The 27,842-nt window shown below is 35.5% G+C and overlaps 1 protein-coding gene across 9 annotated transcripts in view; it reads left to right on the top strand.

Moving 5' to 3' along the window:
* Window positions 1-27,842, top strand: part of PRDM5 (PR/SET domain 5) — a 102,698-nt gene that overhangs the window by 66,375 nt on the left and 8,481 nt on the right. For 8 of the 9 annotated variants that reach the window (XM_040555802.1, XM_040555801.1, XM_040555795.1 and 5 more), the window contains 3 exons: window positions 1,044-1,204; window positions 3,101-3,194; window positions 15,993-16,078. In XM_040555802.1, coding sequence (XP_040411736.1) covers window positions 1,044-1,204; window positions 3,101-3,194; window positions 15,993-16,078 — 341 coding nt within the window. Of the gene's footprint in view, window positions 1-1,043; window positions 1,205-3,100; window positions 3,195-15,992; window positions 16,079-27,498; window positions 27,621-27,842 lie in introns of those variants that run through there. The other variant, XM_040555799.1, reaches the window with a different exon arrangement.

Genomic DNA, 27,842 nt, shown 5'->3' on the forward strand with positions numbered 1-27,842 from the left:
CCATATCAAGGAAATACGTTACCTCTATATGTTTATCATTGCTACTGGAAAAACTAGCTTTTGCATGTAAAGACTGTGTCTTACTCAAATTTAACAGGAGGTTGCAGCTCAGACCTTTGTCCTGAAAAATAAGAAGTGGATGATAGTCGTGAAATTATGTTGGTCTTCTTTTGTAATGCACTTGTTGCTAGGAAAACTTTTTTTCAGGTATAGGCACCTGATTTCCGGTTTAGACTATGGTTCTGGAGGTAACCTTAAGCACCACTGATTTCTGAATGGGTGCTATGTTGCAGATGTTTATTAAGATGTAATCTTAATCAAGAAGTTAACAAATAAAAAGAGAACATTCTCTTCTGCATTTACAGTAGCAATAAAAAGAAGGTTCTTGTAATGATTTCTCTGCAGGATCACTTATCTTGTTTCTTTTCTAAAAACACAAATGTGAATTTTCACAATATGTTTCTTCCTCTCTCTCAGATCTTTAGTTGAATTTTGAAACTATTAGTAATATTAATTATGTCTCTGTCATAACTTTTAACCACATTACTATAGTTTGAACAGTAGCTACAGCACTTTAAATTTATTTCATCTTTGTCATATGAGTTTCTTTTTATTGATGTGAATGAGAGCTTACTCGAAGCATGTATGTCTTTTTTTTTGAGAAGTCTTTTAAATTCAGGAAGATCTCTTACCATTTAAGTTTCAAAAGATGAAGCCTATTACATCTTGTTGTTTGTTACCATAAGGAGAGTCTGTTAATGGAGGTACTGATAAAACCTGTGCTCCTTTTCACAGGTAGCCATTTTGCCTTTGGCTATAGAGTTTAATCTCACATTTCTGGCTATGTTATTGCCACAACTACCTTCTGCTTTCTTAATTTCCCAATGACATTTTTATCTGATATGGTATTCCTTCTCCTTCTGTTCTCAGAACCCAGCTCTTCAATTATCTTTGCTGCTTTTATTCATTTTTATGAAACAATAAAAATTAGTGTATTTCCATAAAAAGCTGGTATCTTTAAACCTTGTTTTCTTCTTTATAAGGTGAGAGGACCTTCAAGTGTGATCACTGTGATGCTACTTTCAAAAGAAAGGACACCTTAAATGTTCATATTCAAGTTGTACATGATGGACATAAGAAATACAAGTGTGATCTCTGTGACAAAGCTTTTGTGACACCCTCAGTCCTGAAAAGTCATAAAAAAGTGAGTAGAATAAATTCTTTCATATTTACTCCTTGTGTATCCTTAAGATTGTGGCTAAACACAAAATGCCTAGATTCTTCTGCATTGCTGACTTTTCAATATAAAGCTGTGTTGATGCTTAATACCTTAAAGTGCTTAATACAGTAGTTGCGCCAGGGGAGGTTTAGGTTGGATATTAGGAAGAACTTCTTTACCGAAAGGGTTCTTAGGCATTGGAATGGGCTGCCCAGGGAAGTGGTTGAGTCGCCATCCCTGGAGGTCTTTAAAAGACGTTTAGATGTAGAGCTTAGTGATATGGTTTAGTGGAGGACTTGTTAGTGTTAGGTCAGAGGTTGGACTCGGTGATCTTGGAGGTCTCTTCCAACCTAGACGATTCTGTGATTCTGGTGTTATTGGTGGTATCCAAAACATGCAGGAATGCATTAGTTGTTAGGAATGAATACCAGCTGTCTGTCTGGTATCCCCCAATACTGCTGTTAGATATGTGTTTTCTAAAGAACCCTATCCTAATCAAGATGGATTTAACATTCATATCGCTGATGTAGGGGAATGAAAATTATGTAAGTCCATCCAGTATTGAAATGATATTTATTCTTCCTTCAGCTGCTGCAAGATATGTATCATGTGAGATAAGGTTTTTATAATCTAATGAAGAACTTTACAGAATGAAGAACATTCAATGTCTTTTATTAAAAATAATAATAATAATAATAATAATTTCCCTATCTGAAAAGAGTCGTGTGCAAATCTAGAAATCCAGATTGTTAGCTTGACATATAGTTTAGCTTATTTTTGTTCCTATCCCGTTTAAATTAACAATCGTAAATGAAGTAATCCAAAATACTCCACTACAAGAGTATTCACAGTTATAAAGAAGTTATAAGGAACAAGTTATAAGGAATAGTTATAACAGTTACAAGGAATTCAATAACCTGAGATATCTTCAGAACTTGGAGTTGAAAGTAGTGTGAAAAATGAGAACCCATGCATGTAACTTATTTCAAGGTGGTCTTGCTGTTGACCACACAGTGTGGATGGGAAAATTTTTGATTTTTTTTTCCTGTTTGAAATAATTATTTTTTTAAAAGGCACTCTAGCCTTAAAAGCTTGATTTCAAAAGACAATCTCAACTTTTGATTTAGAGTTAGTGACAATTACAATATTCTTCTCATGATCAATTCTGTAAATATAGTCTGATCCTATTATTTATTAGGAACAAGACAAGGACCAATATGCAATTTCTATTGACTGAAATCAGTGAGATCTTGTGGTTTGGAGGATTGCTGTCTGTCATATTTCAAATAAACTGATGTCTATGATTCATTCATATGAGACAATGTCAGGAATAATTTACACAAATCTCCATAGAGACATTTTGAAACTCCAGTTCAAGTTCTCAGTGGGAAAATTGTACTAGGTGAGGTAAAACTCTTTTAACTACATTTAATAATGAAATAAAATTCTTAGGAAGTATAAACTTTTAAACAGTAGTCCCATTTATTTGGGTTACTCTTGCTAGGTAATCAAATTATTTTCTGGCTTAGAAACCACTGTCAGAAATAAAACTGAAAATTGTGTGACTTACTCTTTTAATCATGAAACTAGACAAAGGTGAATCGGGCATTTGTAATAGGGATTATTTAAGAAATTGTAAACTTGCAAACTGAAAAAAAAAAAACACCACCTTTTTTTTGCCATTAATAATGAGATTAGAAATTCTAGAAGAAAGTTGAAAGAATAATAACTGAGAATCTCTACCTGATGTGATAGAATAAAATACAAAATGGTTGTTGGAGAGAATAGTGGTTGTTGTCAAGTACAATTAAACTGTTCGTATTTCTCTTATTTTAAGGCGATGTTGAAACTTTCATTCTTGTCTTTCCTTGCCCCTTGCAGACTCACACAGGAGAAAAGGAGAAAATTTGCCCATATTGTGGACAGAAGTTTGCAAGCAATGGAACACTGAGAGTTCATATTCGAAGCCATACAGGTACAGTTATATTTATTATAATCATCAGGAAAAAAAAATCTAATTGTATGTCAAGGTATCTGTAAATTTGTGTACAAATGCTCTGTCTAGCTACAAAAAGAAGTATGAATTTACAGGTAGGCCTAACACACTTTTCAGATGTTTTACCTGCTTAATGTATAAAACCAGATTCTATTTTGAACTGTAATTATGTATGAATATATATGTATATATGAGTATTTACATGAACATACACTGTGAGTTCATTCAAGTCTGTGGTTTCTGAGGTGTTTTTAAACTCTAATCTCATGTCATTATAACTTCTGACCTTATCATGGCTTACACATTACCCAAATTAGAATGTTCTACCTTGGGTACATTTTAATTCAAAATGTATTTTCTGTTGCAACATCCAAATCATTCTGCTGTTCTCTTAGTACTTCTAGGTCTGAGTTATGTAACTGAGTTTATATTGCCACCCTGATTGCACTACTTTTTCCTTACCTTTCATTACCTATGTGCTTCTGTAAAAACATTGAGAATAAGTTAGTCATGTTGTCATTTATATAGGTTTTGTTTTCTGAGTTTGTGTTTTCTTTTCAAATAAATGGCAGGTAACTGAAGGGGGTTTCTTTGTGATGATTTGTTTCCAACATAAAACGGTATTGATTTGCTTTTGGCAGCCAAAGCATCCGTTTACAAATAGTCTTTCTGTGATGTTCCATTCACTCCACATAAGTGAATTTGGTTTGTAGGGAGATGACAGAATTGGGGTTTCTAATCATTTGGCTTTCCACTATGTTTGGCAAGTGTTAATCACTTCAGTCTAGTAGAACCGCCTGTTGAGATTACAGGTCTTAACTAGTTTGATATATTTTACAATTTTAGATTTGACTGCTCCAGCTAATAGCAAATTTCACAGTCCTATTGTCAGGATAAATGGCTAAACTTTAGCTCTTCTTCTTTGCTAAATTCCATGTTTGGAATCTTTTCTTCTCATAGCAGCTGTTTAAAATGTGCATATAAGCTTGTGAATAAGTGTTCTGCGCAGGTAGTTAGCATATACTATGATCATAGGCACAAAAGACACTGAAGGTCCAACCTGCTAAGAGACAGAATCACAATACAACAGTTCTCTTCTGTCCATTCCTCCTCTTTATTCTTGTTCTTTCTCCACCTACATCTCTACCTTCTCAACCCTTTCAAAGTCCTTCCTGCACAATCTCATGTGCTATGTCTTTCTCTTCAGTCTTCTGTCCCCTAAGATGAAATTTGCTCTTCTTTTGTCACTTCCTCAAGATGCAGAGGAAGGGAAAAAACAAACAAAAATCCCACTCATGGAGCATGTGGTATGAAGACTGAGAGAACCCTTGGGGAAATGTGCCTGTTGGAAGGACCAACCTATTTCTGACCTGGGCTGTACTTTAAAGAAACGCATAGATGGGAGTACAAAGGAAGCAATTTGATAGTGTTGTTAGTCACTCAGCACATCAGTACAGACTTCTGGGTCTATGACTGCCTAAGTTTCTAATGTGTTAACTTTTTTCAGAAGATTATTTTGTTTATGGATATTTCTTTACCTTCATCTTACCATCCCATGAGGATACTATGTTATTCTTCAATCTTCTATTTTTGCGTACAAGACTTCGATGAAAATTAGGATTGTTATAGATTTTCCAATGCTTAAGGGAACATCAAAATGTTACTCTAATTCTTCAATAAAATCTCTGGATTCACATTCCAATGTGTTTTGCAGGCAATTCTGCTTTATTGCCTTTAGTAGTGGGGTGCTTTTTTTTTTATTTTTATTTCATGGGCCTTTTTCTGAAACTACATCAATTTGCACAGTGTAGGGAGGCCTTAGTTTTTCAAGCTGATAGTGCAGATGGCTTTTGGGACAAGGTTTTATAGCTGTCTGAGTGAAAATGCTTTTCACACATGTGCTGCTACCAGTTGCATTTAATGTTTCAGCTCTCTCAAGCTGGTTTTCCCCAAATTAGGAAAGGCGAATGAGGTGAGTTTTGTGAAACCACACACCAGAGAGACCTCTAACCTTGAGGGCAGAGACTTACAACATTTTTAGCCATTATTATGCAAGAAACAGTACAATGGCATGTTGAATTTACTTCAGGTAGAAAGGCATGGAAGTTTTCCAGTACATTTGTGAATTAAATAGGGCTGGAGAAGGTGCCTGGCCAGGGGATGGTACAGGTTGGAGTTAACAGAATGTGCACTGTGAAAACAGCTTATGAAGGAATCTCACTGCAGAAGGAAATTTTCAAGGCTTCTTTATCAAAAAATCTTGAAGTACTCCTTTTAAAGAGAGTTACAAATTCAGGAAGAGTGTCTTGTTAAATTCATTTATAATGGTCTGTGATAAACTCTGATCCTTCCAGTTGCTATGGTGATGTCAATGACATTTTTGATGGAGGGATTTGTTATTTGCATCCTTCACCACTCAGAATCAACCGATACACATTTTCATGTGTTTTGACTTCTTGGTGGTTAAAAAAAATTGCTAAGTTACATGGTGCAATACCTTATACTAGGTTTAGTGAGAAAATGCCTAGTTAGATTTATGTTGCACTTCAGGAGGGATGGTTTTGACTTGTGCTGTGACTACAGACTTCAGCTAAGTTGTTCAAGATCATAACACGTGCAGACCAACCACCAGAGGAAATCGCTGTTCAGTGTGGAAAAGCTGTGCTGTGTTCAGTGGGCCTGATTAAGAATGGGCCTGAGTGAAGCACAGCTTTCTGAGGGTTAGTTTGCATCATTTCAAGAGAAAGTAAGGGTAGTTGATGAAGGGAATCCATGTTATTTGGAAACAGTACAAAAAAGCTGAGTGCTCATTTGATGCCTTTTAAAGTTCACTGTATTGTGAAAATCCTTGAAAACTTTTCAAGCGTTTTCTGAGAAATCTTGAGTTCATCAAACAGAGTGGAGCCACAAACTTGCTTTATTTAGTGATGGATGTTTGGTTTTGAAGTGTCGCAGTGTTGAATACTTTGTGCTCTTGATATCAAATAAATTCAGTGGTTTTGAATTAATCAGTTAAAAACTGTGGGCTCTTTTTTTTTTTTTTTTGGGTCAGACTTTAAAGTATCACTTTTAATTCTGAGCTAGAAGTGAACCAACCAACCAAGCAACAACTGTCCATTTGCAAGAGATGATTCATCTTTTGAATAAGCCTTCAGCTGCGACCAAATTTTCAGTGCAACTAGATGGTACACCATAAGCATAAATATTGCAAGGAACTTCATGTTTTAAGAGATTAGGTTTCAGGTCCTGGTGCAGATGTTTGTGTTAGTGTATTTGCTGTGCATGTGGTTGGCTAGCCTTTATTAGCTACTTTGTATAAGAGGATTTGCTCTGTATTTACAAAATAAGGCCAGGCAGTGTACTTTTGCAAAGAATTGTGCATTGATTTTTATCTTTTTTTTTATGTCCTTTATAAAAGCTAAGATTCTTGTGTATCCTGTTCATTCTGCTTTGGACGTGTAATTTTGATATGCTTAATAATTCATATACAAAAAGAGAAGCTTTTATTCAATATGCAGCACATGTTCTTAAATACTGCTGCTCACAGATGTATGCATGCTTCTTCAATAAGCAGTTTTATTCCCTCTTTTATCTTAGAATAAGACTCTGTAAATGAGCCCTAACAATACTCGGCCTTTTGCAGAAACTGAGCTGGTTTGGGGTGAGTGAACATGTCTGCATGTGCATGTATAAGAGGGAAGGGGTTGATGTTTGCATCTGAACCTAGTATATTGCTCTGTAATTCATCATCTGGGGTTCTAGCCTTAGAATGACAGAGACAGCTCTCTGTAGGTCAGCTGAAACACTATAGCACATTCTCCCTCTGCTGTATCCTGTTGGTTTATGACTTCTTAAGGTCAGAGGGATCTGGGGTTAATTCAGCAAAAGAATCCTCTGACTGCGATATAAATTCCTTGGCTTGTTCATAAATTGTAAAAGTTCAGTGGACTGCTCCTTGGGATTGAAGACTGTGGGCCAAGAGGTTAATTACTTGCCTAAAGTTTCAAGCAGCTTTCAGTGTTAACAGTTACTGGCTGTGGTTTGTGCAACTTTGCAGTTGCCTTATGCATAGGTATTTAAAACTGTTAATTGATGTCTTGTGTGTGCGTTTGTATATGTGTACATGTATAATTGTTTGTGCCTACGTAATATGTATACATGTTTTTTATCTGCCTGATACTGGTCTTGTTTCTTTCCCAATTAGTTGTATCCTAATCCCTTCCATCTTCGGTATGTAGCACATCAAGTTGTGGAACAATGAATGTTGGGGTGAAGTAGTTCATATTTGCACATTCATTTATTTTTGCGAAAAGAAAATTGAGTCTGTTTTAAATGTAACTCTGTCCTTTCCATGCAATCTTTTTCCTACTCCATTACACAGGGATTGGTGAGGTACCACTGATGCTCATACATGTCTCTCAGAAAATGCTTGTGCATACAGACATAGATTAAAACTCAAGGACATGTAACTTTGTTTTGTGTCTGTCACATTTAGTCAATCTCCTGATAAAAAGACAGTAAAATAATTCTAACTTCACATCTTAAATATTTTCTGAAAGGATTCATGTTTTTATTCTACGCCATTTTACAACCATTATTAATGTGGCATTCTTTCATGTTATGTTCTCTGTTATGTGGAAAAGAAGCTTTCTTTTTTAAGGAAGAGTTGAGAATGTTCTTTGGAAATTGGAAATATACAACTGTATAAAAACCTAGTTCCAAATTTTGCACTTATGTCAAAATTCCTGACTAACCAAACCAAATATTAATCATGAAGTTAAAAACCAAAATTTTTGCTTATTAACAATAGCTCAATCATCTATGAAACTAAAATACTTCAAAATAGTCAAAGGAAGTAATGAATTCAAGCTACGAATTCAAGGAAGTAATGAATTAAGTGATTCCTGCTTATTGCTGTGTAATGTATGCCTCCAAAATTGTAGTAGCTATGCAGATGACTGTTCATTAGTGTACATAAGTTACGTATACAAATAATCATTCTAGGAAATTATCTGGTCCTTTATATATATAACCTCTCTATATACTTATTGCCTCTAAGTAATTTATATTACATAAAAAGAGATAAACGGGAAGCTTTGAGGAACTTCCTCTCATATCACACTGAAGTATGTGAAAAAATGTATCTGTATCTAGTCAGAGAACAGCTTGCAAATGTCTACAGATAGGTTGTTTCTATTTGATAACTTATAGGTGATCACTCTTTTATCTACTGAATTTAAAAAGGAGCTTGCAGAAGACCTCAAAGGTGAGGATTCTGCATTTTTAAGCCTTTCAGTTTATACATCATTGTCGTATTTATCTCCAGACAACAGTTAAATCTTTAAAAGTACCTGTAAAGTTTCATGCAACTGTCAGCTTCTTGTTGTCTGCTCCCATGAATGGAGAAATGTTCGTATAATGGATAGATTATTTGAATGCTATTGACATCTTTAGATAAATTACACCACGTAACTGATTGATTAATATACATACTTTAAAAGATTTGGTTGACCTTAAGTCATAGATGTTAATGCTCCATTCATAGGGAAGGCAAATTGCTTAATTCCACTGACAGATGCAAAGAATCAAATTGCTTTATTTTTTAAATTAAGCCTGTGGAGTTTTTATTTGTGACTAAAATTCTTGATACCAATATGCAACTGGTAAGACTGTATTACCTCTGCAGGTAATATAGGTATAGTTAGGAGTAAAGATAATAACCTTTGTATTTGGTAGGGTTCTTTACTAGTCTTTATGATTTGTTCCATTACGAATAACTAAAACCTCAATTGTATGATAATCACGATAGGCCAGACAAATATTTTGACTGTAGGTCTAACTACTGCTAATCTGAATTCTGAGTAAAACCAAGACTTCTAAAGAAACTTTCCTGACTTTGAAAACATTGCTTCTCTGTCTCAAAGAATAAAAAGTACTTATAATAGAGTATTGAAAGACAACATTTGTTAAAGCAATCTGGTTTTATTTGAAAAAGAATAGCATTAAGTTTGTTGTTGTTTTCTCCTTATTAAACGTGACCATAGCTAGTGACTGGAAAATGCATTTGGTTGAATCACATAAAAGAAGTTCTAGTTCTCCCTTGTGTCTACGAAGTGCACAAGTATTGGATCTTGGTTAGGAAGCATTCAGAAGTACACAGGCTTTAGTGTTATTAATCATCAGAGAAGAAAAACAAATACAGAAATATTTGATCTTGTCTTCAGAGTCTGCCAAGTTTGAATGTCATTTAAAATGAAGAATGTGAAGAAATACCTCTAACTGACCCATACCTGAGTACTCATTTCTGTTTCTCTCAGGCAATAATTGTACTTTGCACAGGACTATTCTCATACCAATCAGAGAATCCTATCCCCTTCTTTATCTGGCTGACTTTGAGTGTAGAATTACAGGTGTATTTGGCATTTCTGGGTCTCGTCTCAGCTGACATCCACAAGTATTTTATCTTTCAAATCGTGAAGTTATTTAGTTCTTGGCATGAGAAAGCTATGCCTGTGTAGGTGCTTTTGTACTTCTAAAAGGCTTATTTTGAGTGTTAAGTTTAATGGCTGAAAGTCAGGCAGGCCAGAGTTTTGTGTAGGCCGGATCACTGTGTTTATTGTCTAGTCCAGATTAGTGGTTTGGCTTGTAAAGAAAACAGCTAGCTGCTGCAGTCAGCCAAACTTCTTCATTACTGCACCGTTATTTTCCATTCCTAGTATCTCTGGTTAAAATTATAAAAATTTCTTAAGAGAACTTAAGCATTAAAAGACCTTAATGCTTAAGGGTATTAAATACTTTTGAAAATGCTGCTCTGTATCTAGAAAACAGCCACCTCTCTACAAGAGGAAATTGATTACTCTGAGGAAGTGTTTGTATTCTCAGAGGTCAATTTGACATGCTGTGCAGCACAAAGGTGAATAAATTTACTGAATATTTTCTTAAAGTGTAGATATTTAATCTTCTTTCAATAACTAGTTTTCTGGCATTTTCTGCTTCAAGTTCTGTCAAAGTCACTTGGTTCCTTGAGTTTGTATATAACTTAGTCTTAATTCCTAATGAAGTTAATTTCATTTGGAAGACATTCAGTTCTGTGTATTTTAGGTTTCTTTGTGCATGTACATATTTGTATAATACATTTAACTGAACCTCTATACAGTTAAGGACACAAAATTCCTTTTCTTTGATGGGAACTCCATATACAGAGCACCAGCGGCTGAGGATAGATGTGTAAAGTTGTCAAGTGCTCTATGTGAACAGATAATGTTCCAAAGCATATGTCACAGATTATAATTTTGTTATATCCGTTAACCTTTTGCCCATCCTTACTTGCTGTTGAATGCTGTCATCACCCTAGATTATCCCTGACTAAAAAAGCACTCTTGCAATTCCTTTTCGGGGCTGCCCTGTTGATCACCTGGCATGGAGTGTTGCATGTGTGATCCAGATGGCCCCTTTGCCTCCAAATTCCTCCCCAGGTGAGCTGCCTTCATTCCACTAGAGCTGTGTGATGGTGGATTCACCCTTCTTCCTCTCTCCCCTGCCCCAATCTTAAGTTAGGTGTTTAAACAGGGTTATACTTTAGCATAAGTGTTCTAAACACAGACTTTTTAAAATAATACAGAGATTATTTTTTATAAATTGTCTTTTAATCCTTACAGTTCAGTGTCTGAAAAAAAAAAAAAAGCAATATTTAGAAGATTATAAATGGCCTGGGAAAGATTCTGAGGGACAATGATATTGCCATAATTATCTGTTAACTTTTAAAAGAAAACAATTGCTTTTAAGTTTCATACAGTACACATGGTCTGATGTTCAGTGCAGTCTTTTTCTAATGTTAGTGAATGTTGACCTAGACCAGTGGTGCTGAATACCCCAACTAATCCAGCAAAGAAGTATTAGTGTTTTAAAAAAAAAAAAAAAAAAAAAGGAAAACATTTGATAATTTCACTGTCTCATGCAAATTCTTTATCCCTTAATACAACAGTTCCAATAAAGCCAGAAAGTGAGAAAGTGTGTACAGGAAGGGAAGTGTAAACAACTGAGAATTTCATACAAGTGACCAAGCAAGCCATATGGGCATGGGGACAATAAATATGACTCAAAATTAAACAGAATGAAATAGAAGTAATGGCCATATAAGATTTGAAAGAGCTCTATGAGACTGCTTCCAAAACTGAATGTAACAGTTCATTAAATGCATACTTTTGCATGCTGTTGACTACCTTCTCTGTGCCTCTGTCTCATTCATTGGTCTCTTCTGACCTTTGTTAAACTCTCTTCAAATATCTCTGTGAAATACAGTAACCTGTTCTCATTTGATAGGAAGGTGTTTATCACCTGTAAAATACATATTTTGTTGGTCTTAGTCAAGGTTATTGTTTCAAAGTAATAACTTCTTTTTTCTTCCATCACGTTTCCACCTGATTTTATAATTAGCTTTTTTTGTGGCTAAATTAACTACAGGGAATGCAAACTATATTGTGGAAATGGCAACGTATAGGACTAATTTGAACTATTGTGTCTTAAAGTCTTTAATAAATGTATAGCTTTAGCTACTGAAAACTAATAATGAGTGTTTGGTTTTGTTTCTTAATTGCTTTGGTCCCAGAGGTGTCTGAGTTTGGGAAATCTGGGTGCTCAACTCACTGTAAGTATTGCCTTATAGCGCCTTTGATTACAAATGTCTCATAGGAAAGTATCCATCTCAGGTTGAATTGGAATGGAAGAATCTGGTCTTTGAAATTAGCATTTTACGCTCTATTAAGGTCCAGTAAGTATTAGATCTCAAGCTAGAGATGTATACACTTGAGGAAAAAAAGATACAAATTCTATCATGACATCTTTTCAGATCAAAATCCCATATGGTTTTCCATCATGGAATTGTTTTTCATAATCCTTGTATTAGGGTTACATTTATTTTTATTATGTTAAAAGCTTTGTTTTTAGTCATACAAAATCTGGAAGTAGAATGTCTAGACTTTGAATTACATTAAATCCATTGCAATTTATCTAAGGATTATTTATTTGGGGTTATTTGTGCAGAAGTGCCATTAATGTGTTGAGCAGTTTGTTCTTGGACAGCAGGGATGTGACAGTCAGCTGTAACTTGAGGGTAATAAAAACGTTTATTAGGACATGTTGATTGGACAAGCTGCATTTAATATGTCTACTGGATTTTGATGTTGTAGTAAAGTAGTGGTTAAATGTCTTAGTGAAGACTGCAGATCATAGTCTTAGCTGAGGTTTTATGGCAGAGTTGTGAACAATAGCATAGAAGGTAAGCCTTTTTTTTTTTCAGATATTTTCCAAATATGAAGTGTCAGAAACAAGGCTTAGTCCTGTATTTGTGAGTTAAGACTTCTTTCTCCACATTACCCATATTTTTTAATAAGTAAAATAAAAAAAATCTTGGTGAAATAACACTAATTTTGAAAATTTCCTTCCTATTGACTCCAGTAAAAAGACATAATATTCAAAAAGTGGTGCAATGGTATACTTCAGTGTGATATCCCTGATAAGGATTTATTATTGCTTCCAAACATGAGGATGTTTCTATATTTTATATATATTTATAGGTAAAAATATATATGTGTATATTACAAAAATATAGTAAGAATAGTAAAATATAGTATATACTAGTGCAAATAGTATAACTTAATCAATACCTTTTAGCATCAGTAACTTCACCTTAGGTGCACCCCCTTCTTAGATGATTTCATCTGTGGAGCTGCTTGAAACTGGTCTTTTTCAGGTATAACATATTGGTATGAAGTCATACTGTTGCCATCTACTGGCATCTGCTGAAAGCTCTTAAGACTGTACTCATCAGGTATCATGATCTCCATGGTTAATTTCTGAAGAACTCTGTTTATCTGTTTACTAAGTTTCAGACAAACTCAAAACCATCCCTTGGAAGCAAAATACTTTCTTTTTAGAGAGACTTGGGTATGGGCAGAGAGAAGGAGGAAAGGTACAACTCCTGCCTGTCAACACTCATCTGCTTACAAACTGCTGAAAGCTTTAACTTCTACATTCAAAAGCCTTAAAACATAAAAATGTCTGCTGAATTAATTAAATATTTGAGCACTGACAACTGCTGGAGTGCTTGAAGGACAAAGGTGTGGATTAAAGACATAAAGGGTCATGAGAGAGAGTGTCGTATTTCAAACTATTCAGTGAAAACACAGCTATGACATGGTGATTGTTACTGTAAAAAAAAAGGGGGGGGGGGAAGAAAGAAAAAGAAAAAAGACAAATTCACATAATTGTGCTTGCTGAGAGATGGCAGAGTACAAAGGGAAAAATATTTAAATTTTGCAAATACTTTACTACTGAGTTGCTGTCATTGAGTTGTCTAAACAGTAAGAAAAGAGAAAAGAATAGAATATTTTACTAAAGAGATTTTGTATCGCCTTACTTCATCTTCTAATCTCAACTGTCCTCAAACCTCTGCACACCCTGTGACTATATGGAGATTTTATGTACAACATTGGCTATCAGTTGATCAGCCTTACTGTATTTGCAACTGGTCCTTTTGAAGAGCTATTTCTGTAAGCTCTCTTCATTACGTACCTTTTGTGAACCTTTGACACCTTGTTCACAAGAAAGAAAACATCCTGTATCTTCCCTCTGAGTAATCATGTAGGAACACTTCATGCAGAGAAAAGATGAAGAAAAACAATAAAATTCTCCAAGTCAAGATTAATATCCCTGTCAGAAGGGACTGTGGAGCTTTAAATGTTAATCTCTGTTGCTGCCACTCTCTTAAACTAAGATTGTTGGCTTATCAGTGAAAGACTATTATTTTTTACTTGTGAAATGTAGTTAATCTTTCCTTTTTTTTTTTTTTTTTTCTGGGATTGAGTGTGTTTGTAAGTGTTCATAAGATACTTGAACTATGCTAATTCTCTCTGTATATGCAAAGGTTCTCTGTGCATTGACATGTCAGATGGAGCTTTATTTCATCTGTACTTTATACAGGCCTGTTATACCTTCAGCATTATGATTTTTGTATAACAAATTTTAATTTGTTAGTAGAAAAATAGTTATGGTAACTTGATTTGTTAAATGGTGTTTTTGTATTTGAAACATCCTGCTATTTGCCCTTAAAGCTTTGTATATAGAGAAGAGGGGATGATAGAGGGAGATTCCAGTACATAACCTAAAGAGTTCAAAATTGAAACACCCTTGGGGAATTACAAAGCCTGAGCACTTATTGCAAATTGTCAAACTAGTTTTAATTGTGTGAATCCGAATAGTTTTTTATTTATATTACATTGGGCTTGGTAAAATCAGCGAAATCAATGCTAAATGACACCAGTTTAATGAAGTGTTAAACTAAATACATTTAAGATATGGGATGCTGCAAGGGAGATGCTAAGAGCCTTCTGCTTTCATTTCAATTACAAATTGTGACAGAAAAATGTTAGAAACTGTCATAGAAAAATATTAAGTAGCTTTTAATGCAGTTCAGATGTAGCATTAAAAAAGAGTGAGTTCTATGTTTAAACTGGATTCTAACCCCCAGAGGACTGTAATGGAATCATAGATTGGGTCGGGTTGGAAGGGACCTTAAAGATCATCTAATTCCACCCCCTCTGACAGGGGCAGGGACACCTTCCGCTACACCAGGTTGATCAAAGCCCCATCTAATCTGACCTTGAACAACCCCAAGGATGGGGGCATCCACAACTTTTCTGGGCAACCTGTTCCAGTGCCTCACCACCCTTAGAGTCAAGAATTTCTTCTGAATATCTAATCTAAACCTATCCTCTTTTAGTTTAAAACCATTTCCCCTTGTCCTACCACTACACTCCCTGACGAAGAGTCTCTCCCCATCTTTCTTGTATACCCCCTTTGGGTACTGGAAGGTCACTGTAAGGTCTCCCTGGAGCCTTCTCTTCTCCAGGATGAACAACCCCAACTCCTTCAGCGTGTCTTCACAGGAGAGGTATTCCGGCCCTTTGATCATCCTTGTGGTCTGGGCTCACCCCAACAGATCCATGTCTTTCTCATGCTGTGGGCCCCGGAGCTGACTGCAGTGCTCTAGGTAGGGTTTCATGAGAGCAGAGGGAGAGAATCATCTCCCTTGACCTGTTGGCCATGGTTCTTTTGATGCATCCCAGGATACGGTTGGCTTTCTGGGCTGCAAGTGCGCGTTGCCAGCTCATGTTGAGTTTGTTGTCATCGACCAACCAGGTCTTTTCCTCAGAGCTGCTCTCAATCCATTCTGCGCCCAGCCTGTGTTTGTGCTTGGGATTGCCCCAGCCCACGTGCAGGACCTTGCACTTAGCCTTGTTGAACTTCATGAGGTTTGAATGCACCCACCTCTCAAGCCTGTTCAATAATGACCAGATATGAAATAAAAGTATTATTTGGAAGCAGTCAATACCCAACCATAAAAGTGACCTTGTGCAGAATGTTGTTTGGGCAAAGGCAGTAGGTTTTTTCTTCTGTTTCTGTTTTTCTTTTTTTTTTTTTTTGTATGTGTCATTTTTTGTTTTGTTTTAAGGCTCTCCCTGAGTATTCATATCTTGCTAGGACAAAACTGAGCAGTGAAAAGTCATTCTTTGAACTAGTCCTGCAATGTGCCCTTGTGGACCTTTTTTTTTTTTTTTTTTTTGGTAGTTTTCCAGATTCTTAGGTCTCTTTTTGTTTGAATTGAGTGTGAAGACAAGAACAGAAAAAAAAGTACCTCATTTTGTCAAATAAACATGCTGCAAGACCATCGTGAACTGAGGACGTATTTCTGGATTCTTACGCTTTTCTTGTTTTCAGGTGAGCGTCCTTACCAGTGTCCTTACTGTGATAAAGCTTTCAGCAAGAACGATGGATTGAAGATGCATATTCGCACCCACACAAGGGTAAGTGTAGCTTAGTTGCTTTAATGGATACTTTTGAATTGTCAAATGAATCACGTGTGGGGAAAAGTGAATACCTCCTGTTTACACAGAGATTAGGGTATACCAACTGAGATATTTTATACTTATCAAAATAAAAAGCAAAGAATTAAGTCATTAACTGTTAAATTCTGACTCCCTTAGTGACCTTCTATTTTCTGTATTCTGTGTTTTATGCTAAAATAATAGTAGTATGAATTTTCTTCCTGTAACCTGTGATAGTTTATAGGTACAAATGAATGCTTGTGATTTGTTTCCTGAGAAAACAATAGTAACAAGGCTTCACCATGCTTTAAACTTCAATATTCAGTGCTTTGATTCTTACTGTCTCCTTAAATCCAGTCACTGTGAGCTTTTAGAGGCTGTACTTTACTCATGCATGACAAACATTAAACTGGAAAGAACTTGGTGATTTAACTGAAGGAAAAATAAAAGACAAAAAAATAAAAGACAAATTGCAGATGTTTCTGAGATTATTCTTTAACCTCAAGCCTAATTTGTCATAAAGGTTTCCTGTTTTAGGGACGAGGCTTGTCACTTCATTGACATTTACTAGAGGACAAAGGCGAAATCTCAGCCCCACTCAGCCTTTCTTTCCTTTCTAGCAAAGAGAAGGAGAGCTGCCTTCAAACAGCCAACTGTGAATTCCCTTAGTAAAGGGTGATCTCCAGGTGAAGTTGGACAGGTCTAGCATTCTGTATGCTACCTGCCTTTGACCACCCCTTCTGCCATAAGAAAACAAACAAAAAGTTAAGAAGTAAATCCTAGCCTTTGCTGGTAATTCCTTGGGAGATGTTACTGCTTATGGAGGTTAAGGCATCCTGGAGGCCAAACCGAGCAAGTTCTTCGTTAGGATATGGGGAGGGTGAAAGTGAAGTTAGTGGTCTCCATAGGCAAACCTGCACACAGAATAGCTTTTTGAGCATATAAAGATAAGATCAAAGCTGTTTGTTTAATTTTCTAGCTATTTTACCCAGGCCTTGAGGGCATTAGCTGGAGGTCCTATATGAAGTGGTAGCTCATGTACCACAAACTTTAGTTCAGAAGTAATCATTACTTTGTGCAAAGCTTCCTGATGTTGTGTTGGGAACAGCTTAGTCCCATGTTGTTAGTTGTTTCTGCCTCTTTCCAGCTGCTAAATCACTTTAAGAAGTGCTATAAAATTTTTTCTGTTACTGCTGTCCCATATTACTGTTTCTTCACCAGGAGAAATTTCATTGCTATATATGTTCTATATGGCTGTGAATGGGAGGAATAGTAAACAAAACCTGCTCTGTAGTAATACAAAGCTTAATTTTTTCCTGATTTGTCTTATAGTTTGAGTAAAAACAACAAAAAATCCTATGTAGAAAGAAAATAGAGGGGAAAAAAACGTAAGAATAGGCCGTTAGAGCCCTTAATGATGCATCTCCGTTGAGTATAGTGGTTTACAACTGATGATGATTTCTTCCAAAATGCATGATTGTGAGTGTGGCTAGAGAACTTTACAAACATTATCTTCAGTGCTTAAAAATGGTAAATTAACTGAGAGAGCTTACTTAGAGCAGAAGTGCAAATCCTACTGTCTTAGGAAATACAGTGCTTCTTCAGTGAAGGAAAGTTGTGCAGTATTTCTTGATAATTCTATATTTTCCCTGATAGTTATATATATCAGTCTTAGTTACCCACATGGTGCAAATATAAAGCACTCAGATGTATTACGTTTACAATCAAAAATAAAGGGGGAGGGGGAAGGAGTATTTCAAAGTAGAGATATTTTAATTGTGTTGAATGAAGCACTTAGAGTTGTTCTTCAGCTGAGTGTACTTTTGTGGTGTGTTTCTTGCTCTACAATGTGCTTTGAAGTACAGTTATACCTTGGAGAATTTGCTTTTTTCTTGTCTGCTTTTGGCTGCTCATTTCTACCTGCTTTATATAATTTGTTGCTTACATATATTCCCATATGTGATCAACTTTTGCCACCGTTATATGTAAGCAGAAAAAATAAAAATCTTTGAAATTTGCTACCTGGTTCCAAAATGCTGTCATCAAATTGGACTGGAAGGCAAATTGAGGACTTACCGATATGAGAATAGGAGGAAAAATAAAATTATTAAAGCACTACTTATGAATGATAGAAAAACAATTGAACCGATGCTTATTATTTAGGTAATGGGAAAAGGGAAGAGTCAAGAAACCAGCTTTTATGGAGTAGATATTTGTTGTTAATTTATGTAGTTTTTATAATCAGGGACAGACATTTTATTACACAAAGGTAATAAAATCTGAGTTAAAATGTATCAGAGTGTACTGTAACAGTATTTAGTCAAAATATCTGTACAGAAAAAAAAGTATTTTCTGTACAGCTCAGTTCATGACAAACGTGATGTGTTTCCATGTACTAGAACTATAGTGATCATCTAGGTATGAACAGTTCATATTTCAATTTTCTTTTCATTCTTCTAAGCACTGTAAATCTTTACAGTTATGCTGCGTGATTTAAAATATGCAGGCACAACATGATTTTTTTAGACCTGGTTTGTGGTTTTGCTTCTTTTTGCTGTCATGCTGCTTATATGCTACTCCTACATGAGTATGCTACTCCTACTCCTAAATGAGCTTCACAGAGAAGCTCATTTACATATAAATGACATTTTATATTAATTTATCCCCAAATAAATGTTTTTCACTTTGTGGTAATAAGGCCTAATATTGAGAATGTTAATATTACTAGCTCATTTTGATAACCTAAGCCTGTTGCTGTAATCTTGCTTGTCCCAAATTTTCCTGTCCTTCATCCTTCTACACCACATTGAATATGTAAATAGAACTGGATAGCTAAAAAGATTAAAATCCTAGTAGGAGGAAAAAAAGTTAATTAGTAGTATTAACAAAAGCGATATAAGAAAAAAGCAAAGCTTATTAGGAACTTTCACAGATTTTAAAGTCAGAAGGAATGGCTATGCTGAGTCTGTTCTGCAAAATGTTGTCCATACAGTACTGTAGGATAATAAGCTGTGCTTTAATTGCTCAGATAAGTAAATATTAGTACAGGTACAAAGGAATAAATATGCATTTTAGGTGGTGTGATTCAGACAAATGAAAGAGAACAGAGTGTGGTGAAAGGAGGTTGGGTACTTGGAAGGAATAAGAAGGAAGAGAAATTACTGAAAGGTAAATTGTAAAGAGACCAGTACTAACAAGAGCTCTCTTGTTATGGCAAAAAGATGAAGATTCATTTAATGTTTGTAGTATGTTGATGGTTGTCAGGACCGCAGCTGTTGGCGTTCAAGATCTCAATAAGAGATGCTGAAAAACTTAAATAATCGATTCTGGTGTGCTTGGTGTTGTTTGTGCATGATTTTTGAGATTTGTAATGTATTGAGAAGGGAAGAAAATAGAATCCAGGAAAATGTTATATACAAAGCACAAAAAAACAAACAAGCAATCCCCTTAAGTAAAAAGCTGTTTTATATGTACATTATGTAGTAGTTTTGTAATATCAAGATACCTGCCTTGAGGTTTCTCTATATGCAGGGATGTGTTCAAAGTTCAAAACTGTGCAGTCTGAAATGCAGAGCTCTGCTATGTACTGCCTGTGTTCTCTCTCTCTTTTTTTTTTCTCCTTTCATTCCTTTTCATTTTTCTCTGTGGAGTATATGATACCTGCTAGAGAAGAGGTGGGAATTCTCCTGTAGTCTTGCCCATTTAGTCATATTCTTCCTTCACTCAAGTTTTGTGTATGTGATCATCAAGGCTTGCAGAGATTAAGATGGCTTACTTTATTACATAAAAATATGTTAGGCTATCAACCTTGTAACGACAACCTGGATTGCCAGTTTTGAGCATTTTAGATCTTTAACTAAGAGAAATAGCTGAAGTGAAAATTCTGAGCTACTGACATATAAGCCTTTTTTGGAGTGCACCCAGTCATACTGTAACATCTCCCAGGTTCTCAGAGTGGTTGTGGTGTAGTTCTTCATTTTGGAAATCAGAGGCTACGTCTATGGTAATAAGTAATACAGTGCAGTACTAGATGCGTGCAGTGAAACAGCCGTGGCCGAAGACCTCATGTTTGTGTTGTATGTGTTTCAAGGATTTTACTGTGGGTTATGTGTAGTCTGGTCCTGTGGACTGAATGTACAATAGCACTCCCTGGTATGCATCTTCTGGTTTATTTTTTTCCAAAATGAATCCACGTCATGCAGTCCAAAACATTTTGGAAACTTGCACCAAAGGGCAGTAAGAGAGGACATCTGGGAGATGTGCTTCTAAAGCAAACACCTGATTTGCATGTGAAGACTGAAGTAGATTTTTTTCTAACTGTACTGTGTAAGAACTTTTACAGTGAAGGATTATACTTGTGCAGTAATAGCTTGAAATTCCTCAGTATGGTATTGATTCACTGTAACTTGTTCCGTGATCCTAAGCCATTTAAACACAGGCTAAACTAAAGATTAGGTAATTAAAAATGTACCGTGTTTGCCAATGTTTACTTCTATCAGTTCTAAGAACAAGAAACAGCAGAAAGTCAGACTTGAAATTTCTCTCTAGGGGTGTTTTTGTTGTTTTTTTTCAAGACAAAAGATTGTACAGATAATGGCTATTCCTTTTTTAATCCTTTTATTTTGAAATTTATTCTTGCATACCTTCTGAAAAATAATTATCTAAATAAAAAATAAGTTTTATACATTCTGAAGGTACTTTTGTATCAGCTAAACCTAGCAATGTGAAATTAGCATGATCCATAGCATTCTTCTTCAAGAGCTATTCTTGTAGATATCTTGAAAAAAAAGTCTTTTGGTCAAAAAAATTGTAAAGTAGCTTAAATGTAATAATATGACATTCAACAAGGAAAATGTCATTGTAGAGATTAAATCTAGATTTATTTTACCAGCGGGATTAAATGCCAAACCTGATCCTGTGGGTCAGGGAAGGCTGCTGGAAAAATCATTGTAGAAAGTTGATTAAGGTCTGACAGCTGCTAAACTTAGTACAGCCTGGGTGGCCACAGGTGTCAGCTCAAACTCTGGAGTAAACAGAGGAGGTAAGCCAAAACCCCTATTGACAATGGAAGGAGAAGAAAATACCAACCACTTAATATTAAAATTTCACCTGAGTGCTGATTTACTTTTATAGAAGTAGATGTGTTTGTTTTGTTTAGCTGTATTCTTAAGAAGAAGAAATATTACAGCCTAAGAAAATGTAAATGAGGAACTCATTGAACTTATTAATTAAATGAATTTACAGGCCATATCAGCTTTGAGAAAATATGCTTCCAACCTGTGCCCTAAGTAAAATTTAGATCTTCCGTAAGGCTTTATTCAGTGCTTGACGCAATATTTTATAGTTCGAGCGCTAACAGTTACATTGCAGTATTTTCTCCATGTTAATGTTTGGAAATAATAGGTGCCCAGAATTACTGTTATGTCAAATTGATTTTTTCAGTAACTCTGAAAATGTAGCTTTATTACATTGTTTCAGTTGAATACATGGCAGTTATGGAAAAGAGAGAAAGTAGAGGCCATTCCCAAATGCTTTTTCATCACTTGGATAGGATATTTCATATTTATACTTCGAAGGTGTAAGTGATATATGTCACTTTTATAGCTTGTTTAAAAAACTGATTTCTGATGGGTGGAAGTCTACTAGCTGTAAAGCTCAAATAATACATTTCTGGGTTAATACTTCAAAATTAGAGAAACTACAATGTATCGTACATTTCTTTGATGCATAGGTACCTGCTGTTTAAAAAGGGCATTGATATTGAGCTACATTTAAAAAAGCTCCTACTGTTCAGAGATTATAATATAGCAAGTCAGGTGATAAACATATGTTTTTGTAATTCTGCAACTAACTTGTCTATACTTGTAATGCTTAGCAAGTACTCTCTCTCACTCACACAAACACACACACATTAGATGGAACTGATCAATAGATTGCAATTGATGCTGTGTAGCTTCTGAAGACTTAGAATCAAGGAATATCCTGAGTTGGAAGTGACCCACAAGGATCATGAAGTCCAGCACCTTACTCAATCGTTCTCTATATATGATTCTATGATTTTGAAGTCAACTCTTAAATTCCTAAATCCCATAGTTAATGTCAGTGGTGACCGAGATAATTAATCTGACTGAAGCTTGTATAAATATGTCTGCATAAGCTGCAGTCACGTGAGTGGCTTCAGTGTAAAAATATCCTTTTAAACCAAGCCCTCAAGATTTGAATACAGTATGTACACGAGTTAGCTAACCTTGAGTTAATTTTGAGTTTTATTAATGAATTCTATGGGAATTGGTATAAGTCATGATGAGCAAGGAAGTTAGACAGCATCCTGTTGAGTTCATCTCTTCGAGTCAGTGTTTGTGCTTGCTGCTGCGATAGTACAAGAAGCAGACCCTCCTCGTACTGGTCCTGAGTTAAATGGTCTCTCCAAGGCACTTATTTTTAACTTTACACAACCTCCTCTATTCTTCTCTTAAAACAGAAGACTGTAAAAATAAAATTTAAAAAAATGCAAGAAGAATATTCATGATTGTTAATTTCACTTGTTTTGTATTTCTTAGGAAATACTTGGGCTTAAGGAGGTTTAAAAAAGTCGTGTTCTAGACACAGCATACCATGCTATTGCCAAAAAAAAAAAAAAAAGCCTTGGATACTAAACAGTCTTCTATGAACAAGACTGTCTAATGAAATAATATATGAGGTGTTGATTGCATTTTGAATTTTTTTTCAATATTAGATTTTCTCTATATTTCCCCATTGGTGAGACATGAGTGAGTTCCCAAACATCTGTCTGCCTGAGGATGATGACTTTGCCAGTGCTGTGGTTTCCTTCGCATGTGAAATCTCTGCTTGTATACAGAATATAGGTTTGAATCCCACTGCACATATATTTTCACACTTCTTTTTTATGTGATGTTGACTGATGATCTTCTTTTCCTGGTAGAGGAAAAACATATCACTTGTATTGATATTGTTCTTCTTCCAAGAGCAGATCAACATCTGTTCAGTTCTCATCATGGCTGATTAACTAGACCCTCCTTCACTAAATCTTAGGGCAAAAATTACTTCTGCAGTTTAAAACAAAACAAACAAAGGAAAACTTTACAATTGATTGTAGGTAGCAAATAGGCAGAACTACTTTGGAAAGCAAGAAATTAATGGTGTAGTAGAGTTCTACTAAGTGCACAAGACTAGGGCTTTTGAAGAAATGCACCTTTTTACTTCTGACAGACATTTCAATGAAGATGCATGTTTTTATGTTCACTACAGATGTTCTTACAAGAATATCAGATTTTTTTGAAAACCCTAAAACTGAAGTAATAGAGAATTTTTCTAACAAAAACACTTAATAAAAGTAACTTTTTCCATTTAAATTTGCCAAAATCATTTCACTATTGTTTCAACAGGAAGATTTCTGTACCTTCTGTAGCCATTAGAAATATTTTTGAAAGGATTTTACTTTTCAGCTGAGGAAGTGTGTATTTCCAAAGTGATTTATTAACAGTCTAACTTTCTCTTACTTATTGGGCTTTAAACATTATCAGATTCAAAGCCCTACTACTTCTATAGAGTTATAAATTTTCATCAGCCTTTGCCTTCCTGTGTCAACATTACTTCAGTAATTCAATGCAATTCTGATAGTTTAAGTAGGCCTCTGTCTGTGGGAGAGCCACTTGCTTTAAGTTCCAAAACCCCTCCAATTACTAAGAGAATGTCTTGTTAGTTCTTTCACATTTTTCACACTTAAATACAAAACTGGACTCCATTAACTCGCACCATCTGTGATCTTAAGTGACTTAACCTCTCTTCTCAATGGGGGTCGTGTTGCCAGTAGTGATGACCTAGCAGAAAGTGTCAGTGATGTTTTTTTCCTGACATTAATCAGCTTAATGCTTGTTTTAGGGCTGAAATGTAACTAAATGTCAGCTACATAAGCCACCCTTGCTTCAGTAGGCACTTTACTGTCTTTTGTACTGTGCTATTTCTTAATTCCTTGCCCTTCAATTAAGATGAAAGCTGGTCTTTATAAAATTGAGTGATATATTACATGTCACCACTTCATTGATAGCAAAATTACCCATCACTCTTGTTCAATATAGGAAAAAAAGTGTATATTGACACTGGAATTTGCAGAGGCTCAAAGGTCTGTTAACACAGCTGCTGTCTAACAGGTCTTCTTATAAAGAACTACCCACTCGGCCTGGCCCTCAGCATGATCTGACACTATCTCTTGGGGGAGTTCCAGACCAAGCAGAAGGATCCATCAGGTTCTCCGGGATTTCTGCTGCTTACTCACATTGCTGTTATGCTTTACTTTGGTAGAAGTTTGCAGTGACCAAGGCTGCAAGGTAGTCTGTGGGTTGGCTACAATGCATCATGAAACCTGTGTAGGCTGTCGCAGGTTGGACTCTCCTTCCAGACCTCTGACACCATGCTTTTCAGGCTATTGTTTTCCTATGTCTTCAGTTCACTTTCAGGTGGGACAATCAACTGAATGGTACCAGTTCTTGTCACCATCTTTGATAAATGGCATGTCCAACTGTCCAAAGAGCTCCTGACTGTGGTTTGAGAGACACATCAACATTAATAATTAGTAATGAATAAAACAAGGTGTTACTAGTGTTAGCAAGAGGTTTAAAACATGAAAAGAAATGGGTTTTTGTGAAATATACAGCTGTCAAACTTTCCTCAATGTCTAGGGTGCCTTTAGAAAATGCTCCCTGAGGTCAGTATCTGTCTCTGTCCTGTTGTTTTATACAGCAGATTACACCAACGTCTTTTCTGCATTGTTCAGGGTTGCAAAACTACTGGATTTCCAGGGATTCTGTTTGAGAGGTCAGCAAGCCTGGCTGTTATACATCAGTATTTTCTGGGTGATGATGTTTGTTTATTCTAGGCTACATTTTTCCACTCTTGCTAATTTTTTGAACTTTTAAAAATATTTTCATTTTTTTAAACTAACCCTGTGTTCAGGTGATCATGAAAATACATGTAGCAACAAATAGTATTTATAAAGATTAATACAAACATTTTCAAATTCTCCACAGAAGTCTTGAAAGCAGATAGTGTTACTGTATTTACACCTCATGTATAGGCCTTATAAGGCTATAAGGCTTTCTCTTTTGTAGCAAAGGAAAACTCTTTGTTTCAGAACAATTAAAACAATTAAAAAAAAAATGGGATTAACTAAAGGCTAATCTGTTCAAGTATGTATTTTTAAATATTTTGCTATCAAAAATACAAGCTGATAGTTTCTCTTCAGTTATTGTGTTTCCCCTAGTTAGAATAAATCTCGCCCAAAAAAGTTCCATACACACTATTTATTAAGGAACTTAGGTTGAGATCTTTTCAGTCTTATTCCGGTTTTACCAAGAAGCTTCTTGTGTGTATGAGGACCATGAAATACCATCAGCCTTAGTGTTCATTTTTCCTAAATACGTCATGTATGTCTCTAGACTTCTCTGTTTTACAGATCTGAATTTTGTATATATTGCTATTAGTTAATGTGAGATCTAACATGCTTTTCTTTGTTTCTCTGAACTTCCCTGTGAATGTTCAGTTTTCAGCACGTAGAAAATTTAGATTGACTAAGTTGATAGTCACGTGACACTTAGCATTGTCAGTTTATCTTACCCTAAGATACTTGTAATTCTATGGATGCCTAGATATATGAACATGATCTACAAAAAGAAATGAGCAATATGTGAAATTCTGATGGAAGTCAGAAGTAAATCTGCTGAATTCAGGAGGATATTAAAAAAGTGGCCATAGATAGCTTTAGATAGCTCTGGTATTTTAAGTGTGCTCTCTACGTCAATTAAAATCTAAGTGCTAAAAAGGATTATTGAGTAACATTTCTGTAGTCAACAAGTTCACTATGAGTAGTGTAAATCTGTGTTCACTGTAGCAAATTAATCAAAAAAGTAAAGGATGAGGTTTCCTCAGTATGGGTTCAGTTTTAACTTGCTCCTGTCACCTTGGAAAGAGTTATCAGAACTGTCTTAACTCTCATTTATTTGATCTTGAGCTATATTTTATTTGGAAATAAACTGTATAGATGGTGTTTTTTCTTGTCTCTGCTGATGAACTCAAGAGTGATAGTTCCAGATTGAAATTTAGAAGGTTACTTGGAGATGCTCATACCGAAGTCATTCATGTTTTTACCTTGCAATCAGTTTTACCAGATTTACACAACCACATGTGCTAATGCTAAGTTAATATACATAACATATTTATATTGTTTTAAAGGGAGATACAGTCAACTACAGCAGCAGTTAGCAGTTCAAAAATTCTGCATTTTAGTATTTCCATCTGCTGTGGTTGAAGGATACTCTGTGCACATGTTCTATCAATCTGTTAAAGGTGGCATCGAATGGCCTTGAGAATTGGTCTTGCTCTGATTTCTTTCTAATGCAAAGCACTATTTAGACAGAATCCAAGATAGTCATTTATGATTCATGTAGATGAAGGCAGAGAAGGTGTGTACTGGAGAGAAGGCACTCTTTCCACAGTTGTTAAAATGTTGAATTTCTCTTTTTAATTTCATAAAGTGAAAATCATCAGAGATGCGTATGTCCACATTAGTGTACCAGTTTTATAGTGAACCACCTTCCGGAATGGCAAGTCTCATTGAGGTTCTCCTTGGCCATTCTTTCCTTTCTTTGTGAAGAGGCAGAAAGGTTATAAATCCTGATCTACATATTTCTATTTATACCTGGTATACTTAAAAATTTAATACTAAATCACTTCAGTATCAGCTACATCCTGTCTTTCTCGCTCTTCCTGCTCCTTTTCTCATTTATATCATCAATAAAAGAAAACACATGTAATCCTTTGGCTTTGCTGCCACCATAACCATGGTCTGGCAGATGCTTTTTGAACAGAGGGTAGATTTATAGTACTGGCAGTTGCTAACTCCTCTGAAGTCAAACTTCATATGATCTTCCCAATGACCTCCTGTTTTGTTGACAGTTAGCAGGTTTTTCCCTTTGCTTGAGGTTTTAAATTTGTCCAACTTTCTTCTAATCTCATAATTGTCCCTATTGTCCTTATGTGGTGGCATTTTCATTCCTTTGGGCTTGTTGCTATATTTAACTATTTTTTTTCTGTGTAGATGTAGAGCAAAGTGCTTATGCTAAGCCAGCATCATCTTTTCCATGTTACAAATGCTGCCTTTTCCAAGCATTATAGTATTGTGCATTGGAAATTTGGTGCGAGGTAAAGAAGGGGTGGGTGGGTGGGTGGAGAGAGCGAAAAGAAGTACAGAATGTTTTATTTTGAATAAGCCAGTCTATGAGAATGATGTCTTCTTTGAAACCAGTAAAATGTTCTCTGGAGAGAAACTTAAGGCCAAGTTTGTCTCTGGACAGCACTGGTTTTTTGTTTTTGTTTTGTTTCAGTTTTTAACTGAAATGGACACAAACGGGAATGAAGGGCAGCTTAATGAAGCGGGGGGCTGATGCAAATCAGAATTGTGTCTGCTGGTGTCAGTGGAATATACAGATGTAAGCGATCTAAAATTAGATCAAAGACTGCTTTGGATATGTTTCATGCACTGCATATGTGAATTTGAATGTAAATGTCAAGGGAATAGTTAGATAAGCCCTTTTTTGCAGTAGAGAATAATACAAATCATACTAATAGATGAATATAACCTCAGGGAAGATATTCCAGCCCAGGTTTGTGACTTTAGCTTGCCAGAGTTCATAATGGCTTTCTTTCCAGAAAGGAACCTAAGCATTCC

This window comes from Cygnus olor, chromosome 4, assembly GCF_009769625.2.
Source record: "Cygnus olor isolate bCygOlo1 chromosome 4, bCygOlo1.pri.v2, whole genome shotgun sequence".
Lineage (NCBI taxonomy): Eukaryota > Metazoa > Chordata > Aves > Anseriformes > Anatidae > Cygnus > Cygnus olor.